This window comes from Haliotis rubra, unplaced genomic scaffold, assembly GCF_003918875.1.
Source record: "Haliotis rubra isolate DU_JTF1 unplaced genomic scaffold, ASM391887v1 Scf1215, whole genome shotgun sequence".
In the NCBI taxonomy this organism is placed as follows: domain Eukaryota; kingdom Metazoa; phylum Mollusca; class Gastropoda; order Lepetellida; family Haliotidae; genus Haliotis; species Haliotis rubra.
In genome coordinates, this window is record NW_025765132.1 from 140,401 (window position 1) to 151,369 (window position 10,969).

General features: G+C 41.2%; 1 protein-coding gene across 1 annotated transcript; it reads left to right on the forward strand.

The window, feature by feature from the left end:
• Nucleotides 1-6,244: 6,244 nt before the first annotated feature.
• On the forward strand, nt 6,245-10,766 carry LOC124265703 (calmodulin-like protein 7). Its single transcript, XM_046700510.1, has 3 exons — nt 6,245-6,476; nt 8,837-8,934; nt 9,972-10,766. Exons 1-3 carry the CDS (start codon nt 6,333-6,335, stop codon nt 10,168-10,170), a joined length of 441 nt encoding a protein of 146 aa, XP_046556466.1. The 5' UTR covers nt 6,245-6,332; the 3' UTR covers nt 10,171-10,766.
• The last annotated feature ends 203 nt before the right edge of the window (nt 10,767-10,969 follow it).

The window sequence follows — 10,969 nt, forward strand, 5'->3', positions numbered from 1 at the left end:
GCATACATTTGAAGGTGTCTGATACGATCAGGCTGTTATTCGACGTTCAAAACTCCTTGGGTGGTTAGTGAGTTTAATATTTGATACTGTCAGGTCATAGTTTAATGGTTGATACAATCAGTAATAGTTTAATAGTTGATACTGCCAGGTAATCGTTTAACAGTTGATGCAGTCAGGTAATAGTTAAACAGTTGATGCAGTCAGGTAATAGTTTAACAGTTGATGCAGCCATTAATAGTTTAACAGTTGATGCAGTCAGGTAATACTTGAACAGTTGATGTAGCCATTAATAGTTTAACAGTTGATGCAGTCAGGTAATACTTGAACAGTTGATGCAGCCATTAATAGTTTAACAGTTGATGCAGTCAGGTAATAGTTTAACAGTTGATGCAGTCAGGTAATAGTTTAACAGTTGATGCAGTCAGGTAATAGTTTAAAAGTTGATGCAGCCATTAATAGTTTAACAGTTGATGCAGTCAGGTAATACTTTAACAGTTGATTCAGTCAGGTAATAGTTTAACAGTTGATGCAGCCATTAATAGTTTAACTGTTGATGCAGTCAGGTAATAGTTTAATCGTTGATGCAGTCAGGTAATAGTTTAATGGTTGATGCAGTCAGGTAATAGTTTAACAGTTGATGCAGTCAGGTAATAGTTTAAACAGTTGATGCAGTCAGGTAATAGTTTAACAGTTGATGCAGTCAGGTAATAGTTTAACAGTTGATGCAGTCAGGTAATAGTTTAACAGTTGATGCATTCAGGTAATAGTTTAACAGTTGATGCAGTCAGGTAATAGTTTAACAGTTGATCCATCATTAATAGTTTAACTGTTTATGCAGTCAGGTAATAGTTTAACAGTTGATGCAGCCATTAATAGTTTAACAGTTGAGACAGTCAGGTAATAGTTTAACAGTTGATGCAGTCAGGTAATAGTTTAAAAGTTGATGCAGCCATTAATAGTTTAACAGTTGATGCAGTCAGGTAATAGTTTAACAGTTGATGCAGTCAGGTAATAGTTTAACAGTTGATGCACCCATTAATAGTTTAATGGTTGCTGCAGTCAAGTAATAGTTTAACAGTTGATGCAGACAGGTAATATTTTAACAGTTGATGCAGTCAGGTAATACTTTAACAGTTGATGCATTCAGGTAATAGTTTAACAGCTGATGCAGCCATTAATAGTTTAACAGTTGATGCAGTCAGGTAATAGTTTTAACAGTTGATGCAGCCATTAATAGTTTAACTGTTGATGCAATCAGGTATTAGTTCAACAGTTGATGTAGTCATTAATAGTTTAACAGTTGATGCAGTCATTAATAGTTTAACAGTTGATGCAGTCAGGTAATAGTTTAACAGTTGATGCAGCCATTAATAGTTTAACAGTTGATGCAGTCATTAATAGTTTAACAGTTGATGCAGTCAGGTAATAGTTTAACAGTTGATGCAGCCATTAATAGTTTAACAGTTGATGCAGTCAGTTAATGCAGTCAGGTAATAGTTTAATAGTTGATGCAGTCATTTATAGTTTAATAGTTGATGCAGTCAGGTATCAGAATACAGCATAGACATAGATTTGACAATAGCACATATTTGAGTTAGGTTGACAAAGACAAGTATCAGAATAAAGATTTGACAATATCAGAGTTGAGTTGACGAACCAAGTTTCAGAATAAAGATTTGACAATATCAGAGTTGAGTTGACAAACCAAATTTCAGAATAAAGATTTGACAATATCAGAGTTGAGTTGATAAAGTAGATATCAGAATAAAGATTTGACAATGTCAGAGTTGAGTTGACAAACCAAGTTTCAGAATAAAGATTTGACAATGTCAGAGTTGAGTTGACAAACCAAGTTTCAGAATAAAGATTTGACAATGTCAGAGTTGAGTTGACAAACCAAGTATCAGAATAAAGATTTGACAATATCAGAGTTGAGTTGACAAACCAAATTTCAGAATAAAGATTTGACAATATCAGAGTTGAGTTGAGAAACTAAATATCAGAATAAAGATTTGACAATATCAGAGTTGAGTTAACAAACCAAATTTCAGAATAAAGATTTGACAATATCAGAGTTGAGTTGACAAACTAAATATCAGAATAAAGATTTGATAATATCAGAGTTGAGTTGACAAACCAAATTTCCGAATAAAGATTTGACAATATCAGAGTTGAGTTGATAAACTAAATATCAGAATAAAGATTTGACAATATCAGAGTTGAGTTAACAAACCAAATTTCAGAATAAAGATTTGACAATATCAGAGTTGAGTTGATAAACTAAATATCAGAATAAAGATTTGACAATATCAGAGTTGAGTTGACAAACCAAGTTTCAGAATAAAGATTTGACAATATCAGAGTTGAGTTGACTAAGCCAAGTATCAGTATATCGTTTTGTGTTGTGGGCTGGATGAGAAGGGGGTAAACTGTGTAGTTCTCAGGGGCTACGCAAACCTGGCTATCACATGTATCTAGGGTGATCTCTGGTATGCTGGTATGCTGGTATGCGGTTGATGGTATGTTCCAGTTCTACAGATGACCTGACACAGTTGAAGAGAGTGCAGACAGTGTTGTATAAGGATGTATATCTAGACAGTGTTGTATCAGGGTGTATCTACAGACAGTGTTGTATCAGGATGTATCTCTAGACAGTGTTGTATCAGGATGTATCTCTAGACAGTGTTGTATCAGGATGTATCTACAGACAGTGTTGTATCAGGATGTATCTCTAGACAGTGTTGTATCAGGGTGTATCTACAGACAGTGTTGTATCAGGGTGTATATCTAGACAGTGTTGTATCAGGGTGTATCTACAGACAGTGTTGTATCAGGATGTATATCTAGACAGTGCTGTATCAGGGTGTATATCTAGACAGTGTTGTATCAGGGTGTATCTCTAGACAGTGTTGTGTCAGGGTGTATATCTAGACAGTGTTGTATCAGGGTGTATATCTAAACAGTGTTGTATCAGGGTGTATCTCTAGACAGTGTTGTATCAGGGTGTATCTCTAGACAGTGTTGTATCAGGGTGTATCTACAGACAGTGTTGTATCAGGGTGTATCTACAGACAGTGTTGTATCAGGGTGTATCACTAAACAGTGTTGTATCAGGGTGTATCCACAAACAGTGTTGCAAGAGGGTTTATATCTAGACAGTGTTGTATCAGGGTGTATCTCTAGACAATGTTGTATCAGGGTGTATCACTAAACAGTGTTGTATCAGGGTGTATCTACAGACAGTGTTGTATCAGGGTGTATCACTAAACAGTGTTGTATCAGGGTGTATCTCTAGACAGTGTTGTATCATGGTGTATCTCTAGACAGTGTTGTGTCAGGGTGTATATCTAGACAGTGTTGTATCAGGGTGTATATCTAGACAGTGTTGTATCAGGGTGTATCTCTAGACAGTGTTGTGTCAGGGTGTATCTACAGACAGTGTTGTATCAGGGTGTATCTACAGACAGTGTTGTATCAGGGTGTATCTCCAGACAGTGTTGTATCAGGGTGTATCTCCAGACAGTGTTGTGTCAGGGTGTATATCTAGACAGTGTTGTATCAGGGTGTATATCTAGACAGTGTTGTATCAGGGTGTACCTCTAGACAGTGTTGTATCAGGGTGTATATCTGGACAGTGCTGTATCAGGGTGTATCTCTAGTCTGTGTTGTACCAGCACTGTTTCAGTTTATCTGTCAGCTTGATAGATGTCAGTGTGTCAGTGTGTCAGTGTTTTAACGTTCACGTCAATGTGGCAGCCTTTTATAGATCTACACATGAGTTTGGCGGCGATACTTGAAGTAAATTTGAAACTTTGTACTGGTGTACATGTCAGTTTGAAAGGTTTACGCAAGTGTACATGGCAGTTTGTATCAGGGTGTATGGTCAATCAATAACCTTGCCATCATCCCAATACCGTTCCAGTCAGCGGATTGCGTCCTGGCAATGCCTCACTTGACCAGACAATGTCATGTGCCGTTGTCTGACCCGCCCATCGGGAGTGACAGGTATGTTGTCGTCACGGTCTGGTTGGCCCCGCCCCCATGTGAACAAGTCGAGCAGGTCCGAGGAATGCCGAGGGCGTGCCCAGCATGAACACACTGGTCAGCAGACTGGCTGGGCTGGTCGGCGGGTCGATGCGCCCAGCAAGGCCGCGGCGAATATACGGTCTGTTTCACGCACATCTAGCAAATGTGTAAAGCATAATATAAATCCAGGAATTTTACCCACAGGAACTCTATCCAACACATATTTTACAGGGGAGGACCTCTACCCAACACATGTTTTACAGGAGAGGACCTCTACCCAACACATGTTTTACATGGGGAGGACCTCTACCCAACACATGTTTTACAGGGGAGGACCTCTACCCAACACATGTTTTACAGGGGAGGACCTCTACCCAACACATGTTTTACGGGGGAGGACCTCTACCCAACACATGTTTTACAGGGGAGGACCTTTGCCCACAATATAAACGGCTGTCAACCTTCATACTCATCTTTGTACTCACGCTGCTCAGGATATTTAGCTTTAAAAGAGATCAAGCATTAAATAGACTTCTCCAAAGCTTCTCTGCTGCTTTGTATTTCTTTTTCTAGTTACAATTACTACTCACCTCACTACTCACCCACGTTAATACTCTGCTCAGGACCAAAGCTGGATAAGGTATAACATGTTGATTTCATGAACTTAAGTGTTTACAGATTTACAAAGCATTACAAGATGGGAATTATAAGAATAGTTAGGTGGTCATTAATACATACTTATTATATATAAGTAATGTATCATTACGGTGGGCAAAATGTTAACATTGTGGGCAAAATTGCTCCCCTGTAAAATGTGTGGGGTAGAGTTGTTGGGGGCAAAGTTGCTCCCCTGTAAAATGTGTGGGGTAGAGTTGTTGGGGGCAAAGTTGCTCCCCTGTAAAATGTGTGGGGTAGAGTTGTTGGGGGCAAAGTTGCTCCCCTGTAAAAGGTGTGGGGTAGAGTTGTTGGGGGCAAAGTTGCTCCCCTGTAAAATGTGTGGGGTGGAGTTGTTGGGGGCAAAGTTGCTCCCCTGTAAAATGTGTGGGGTGGAGTTGTTGGGGGCAAAGTTGCTCCCCTGTAAAATGTGTGCTCCCCTGTAAAATGTGTGGGGGTGGAGTTGTTGGGGGCAAAGTTGCTCCCCTGTAAAAATGTGTGGGGTGGAGTTGTTGGGGGAAAAGTTGCTCCCCTGTAAAGGTGTGTGGGTTGAGTTGTTGGGGCAAAGTTGCTCCCCTGTAAAATGTGTGGGGTGGAGTTGTTGGGGGCAAAGTTGCTCCCCTGTAAAATGTGTGCTCCCCTGTAAAATGTGTGGGGTGGAGTTGTTGGGGGCAAAGTTGCTCCCCTGTAAAATGTGTGGGGTGGAGTTGTTGGGGGCAAAGTTGCTCCCCTGTAAAATGTGTGGGGTGGAGTTGTTGGGGCAAAGTTGCTCCCCTGTAAAATGTGTGGGGTGGAGTTGTTGGGGGCAAAGTTGCTCCCCTGTAAAATGTGTGGGGTGGAGTTGTTGGGGGCAAAGTTGCTCCCCTGTAAAATGTGTGAGGTGGAGTTGTTGGGGGCAAAGCTGCTCCCCTGTAAAATGTGTGGGGTGGAGTTGTTGGGGGCAAAGTTGCTCCCCTGTAAAATGTGTGGGGTGGAGTTGTTGGGGGCAGAGCTGCTATGGAGAAGCTCTCGAGGTTTCCATTTACCCTTCTGTATGTGGGTGTTACATGTATACTTTACACTATAGAGAAACTCTCCCCTCCCCCACACTCCCTCTCTCTGTGCAAGCACGCACGCACGCACATACATACATCCATCCACACGCACGCACACACACACACACACACACACACACAAGTGTTCGCACACCCATCTCTATGTTATGCTCTCACCTCTCTGTGTGTTCACACGTACCCATCTGTCTATGTTATGCTCTCACCTCTCTGTGGGTGTTCACGTACCCATCTGTCTATGTCTATGTTCGCATGCTCTCACCTCTCTGTGGGTGTTCACATGTGCCCCTGTTCTGCTTGTATTCACATGTGCTGTTCTGCTTGTATGTGCTTGTGTATGTGCTCAATGTGCCCAGTTATATATGTGCTTTTATGGCCTTGTGTGGTGACAGGCGAGTGAGACTGACAGCAGTGATGGATGTCTCGGAAGACTGCGGATCACGTGTCAATGAAACAACCCGGGGACTTAAACAGCCTGACATAAACCTCGCTTTCATTCTCCTTCAGCCTCGCTTTCAATTTCTAGCGTCTGCTGGCATTCGGGACGAGCTCGAGCAAGCAGAGGGTCGTGTTTAGTACCGCGGACAAACTCAGACAACGATGGCGAACCAAAAGGCAGTGGATAATATTCTGGAGTGTGTGCGCGAGGCCTATGACAAGATGGATGTAAATGACGACAACACTGTCACGTTCGGAGAATTCAAAAAATTCTGTGATAAAATCGACGGCATGGAGGAAATAGCGGTAAGTTCCTCGCTGTGCAATTTCCATGGAAACGAATTTTCTGAATTTGTGTAACAGGTTTATAACAGAGCGTATGTTATAAGTTAGAGGTACAGACTGCTTGCCTGAAGAATGGAAAGTCGGTGGTTATTATATTCCCCGTGGCACAGTATTATTATTATTACTATTATTATAGGATATTTATATAACGCACATATCCACGCAACTAGTACATGCTCAAAGCGCTGATATTTTTCCCTCAATCACTGGATGTCAATCTCAACGGCACATCGTATTATCAATCTCAACTCCCCAGGGATCATACGACTCTTGCAGCCACTAGGTGCACCGAGTTATTGCGGCTTTCTCATCCTTACGAGGTGCCCATTCACAGCTGGGTGGACTGGGACACATAGTCACAGTACTTTGTCCAAGTTCACTGCACGTTGCTGTACCCGCAACTAGGTGTTTGCACGTATTCATGTGGCCACCATCTGGTCATATACCAACGGATTCGTGGGTTCTTTTAAGTGCACAGGGTTGTGTACTGTACACTAAGGGTTGTGACAACACTGAAAGAGTCTGCACACAAAGCTGACTCTAAGGTTTTTACACCCGATCACAGGTGGGCTCGATCCCGACACCTCAAATTCGCTTGATCACTAGCATAGCGCCTTAGCCAGCTCGCCCACAGTACCAAACTACACCTTCAAAGATGGTATTTGAAGACATATATTTGAATCAAACAATCATTGCCGATTAAACAAGAAGGTACTTTTGGTTGCTCTGCCTCGTGTTCGTCCTTTGGCGGGTAGGCTCGGAGTTGGCAATTACTGTGTTAGTGGGCAAGCCATGTACAACTGCAACATGGTATCTCAGATGGCTCGCACTGACAAACCGGTGACAAATCCATCACCGCGCCATGTGGTTATACCATGCAAATGGTGATATACTGAACCATGTGGTTATAACATGCACGTGGTGATATACTGAACCATGTGGTTATAACATGCACGTGACGAACCGCACAATGTGGGAATAACATCATGTGGGTGATATGCCGCACCATGTCACTATAACATGCATGTGAGAGATATATATACTGAACCATGTGGTTACAACATGCATGTGGATGACATACCGCGCCATGTGGTTATAAGTGCACGTTACAAACGGCAGAATGTGGTTATAACATGCACGTGGGTGGCATACTGAACCATGCGGTAATAACATGGACATAGTGATATACTGAACCATGTGCTTATAACATGCACATGGGTGATATACTGAACCATGTGTTATAACATGCACGTGGGTGATATACTGAACCATGTGTTATAACATGCACGTGGGTGATATACTGAACCATGCGGTTATAACATGGACATAGTGATATACTGAACCATGTGTGTATAACATGCATGTGGGTGATATACTGAACCATGTGTTATAACATGCACGTGGGTGATATACTGAACCATGTGTTATAACATGCACGTGGGTGATATACTGAACCATGTGTTTATAACATGCACGTGGGTGATATACTGAACCATGTGTTATAACATGCACGTGGGTGATATACTGAACCATGTGTTATAACATGTACGTGGGTGATATACTGAACCTTGTGATTATAACATGCACGTGGGTGATATACTGAACCATGTGTTATAACATGCACGTGGGTGATATACTTAACCGTGTGGTTATAACATACACATGGATGATATACTGAATATGTGGTTATAACATACACGTTGTTATATCCCGAACCATGTGGGTATAACACGCAAGTGTGTTATATACTGAACCATGCGGGAATAACATACACGTGGGTGATATACTGAACCTTGCGGTTATAACATGCACGTGGGTTATATACTGAGCTATGTGGTTATAATATGTACGTGGGTTAAATACTGAACCATTAGGTTATAACATGCACGTGAGTGGTATATTGCATTATGTGGTTATAACATGCACGTGAGTGATATACTGCATTATGTGGTTATAACATGCACGTCAGTGATATACGCACGATGGTATAAAGACAAGGACTGTCACGGCAACTTCCCTATTGGGGAGCTGAGAGGGGTCGTACAGAGCCTAGTTCGGAAGGTAGGTCCCACTGTGAGAAGAACAACCGTCAGTATAAGTGTCGTGGGAAGCTCCTATCTAGGTTACAGCTATGAAGATGCTGTATTCTTGTACTGTTGCAGTGTTGTATTGTTGTACTGTTGCAGTGTTGTATTGTTGTATTGTTACAGTGTTGTATGGTTGTACTATTGCAAGATGACACCGCAGTCGAAGTACTGAGGGACTTTTATTTTCAATCATAGGTTTGACGTTTCTTGATTAGTTTTGTCTCTATCCCACAGCAAACATTCGCAACATATGACACATCTGATGACCAGAGACTGTCCCTGCAAGAGCTGAATGATTTTGTCACTGGAAAAGTTCCTAAAGATAAGATAGAGTAAGTATACACTATGACATTTATATCACGTGACTATATAATGTCATATTTAAATGTAATACTGTTATCACACACAGTGATGCAAAACTGTTATCACGTGCAGTGATGTAATACTGTTATCACGAAGACTGATGTAATACTGTTATCAGACATAGTGATGTAATACTGTTATCACACACAGTCATTTAATACTGTTATCACACATAGTGATGTAATACTGTTATCACACACTGATGTAATACTGTTATCACACACACTGATGTAATACTGTTATCACGAAGACTGATGTAATACTGTTATCAGACATAGTGATGTAATACTGTTATCAAACAGTCATTTAATACTGTTATCACACACACTGATGTAATACTGTTATCACACACACTGATGTAATACTGTTATCACGAAGACTGATGTAATACTGTTATCACACACAGTGATGTAATACTATTATCACACACACTGATGTAATACTGTTATCACACACTGTAATCTGTTATCACACACAGTGATGTAATCTGTTATCACACACACAGATGTAATACTGTTATCAAAACAGTCATGTAAACTGTTATCACACACAGTGATGTAATACTGTTATCACACACAGTGATGTAATACTGTTATCACACACACTGATGTAATACTGTTATCACACACACTGATGTAATACGTATCACACACACTGATGTAATACTGTTATCACGAAGACTGATGTAATACTGTTATCACACAGAGTGATGTAATACTGTTATCACGAAGACTGATGTAATACTGTTATCAAACACAGTGATGTAATACTGTTATCACACACAGTGATGTAATACTGTTATCACACACAGTGATGCAAAACTGTAATCACACACAGTGATGTAATCTGTTATCACACACAGAGTGATGTAATACTATTATCCCACACACTGATGTAATACTGTTATCACACACACTGATGTAATACTGTTATCACACACACTGGTGTAATACTGTTATCACGAACAGTGATGTAAAGTTACGTCTGACGTTCTTATTATTTGCAGAGTTTGTCACGTTAGGAAATTGTTTAAAAGCCGTGACACGAGTGGTGACGGGAAACTGGACAGAGCAGAATTTCGTGCGTTGTTAGTGGACTGTGGGTACAGCGACACCGTCATCGAGAACACCATCGAGGCAGTCGCAGGGGAAGACGGAATGGTCACTCTGCAGGAATTCTTGGACAAGTGGGAACACGACGAGTAGTTATGTCCCTTGTTTGTGACACTCGCCCGTAGTCAGTCTAGCTATTTCTTTGATGGGACGTATTAAGAATTATTGCCTTTAGACTGTTTCGCCTCGAATGCTTTACCGAGGATCTCCCAATCGCTGACCAGAGATAGGTGGTATGACCTTCAGTCTGGACCAACACCTGTTCCAAAGATTGCTCCTCTATCAATCAAGCTGTTATTTCTGTACAGATGTTTGTCTGTTTAAACCCCACTTTGCAACAGCTACACGAAGTTTGCACACTGGACCAGACAATCCGGTGATTGGGATAAGGGTGTTGCATCTTGTCAATGGCAATGACATATATGTACGGGTGGGTCCGCTCCATCAATCATGACGCCAATGCAATGAACGTTAGTTCTTTTTTCTTTAATACTCGACCCTGACCCCCACTTGACCCTCTCGTTGTACAGCGGTCGCCACAGACTGACCGCAGCCGTCGCCATGTTGGTGCACCGAGAATATGCGAGAGCCGACGAGAGTTGGGGGTCAGGGTTTCTCCTCAATGTGTAGACATATAGGATACAGATGCTATGTCATATAATCCAATAAAATCACTTTGCTTACTGAAATATGGGTTGCGTTGTTCGTAACTGTGAGGAGATCATCTATTGAAATGATAATACAAAAAGCAGAATCGTAAACATTCATATAGGCTCATGATAAGTGTGATGGTTGTCACGTGATATGTCACTCCATGGTTGCTGTAGTTACCATGTAGTACAGAGGCTGAGCTAGACACATTACTATATATCCAGAAACGGATATACACTGA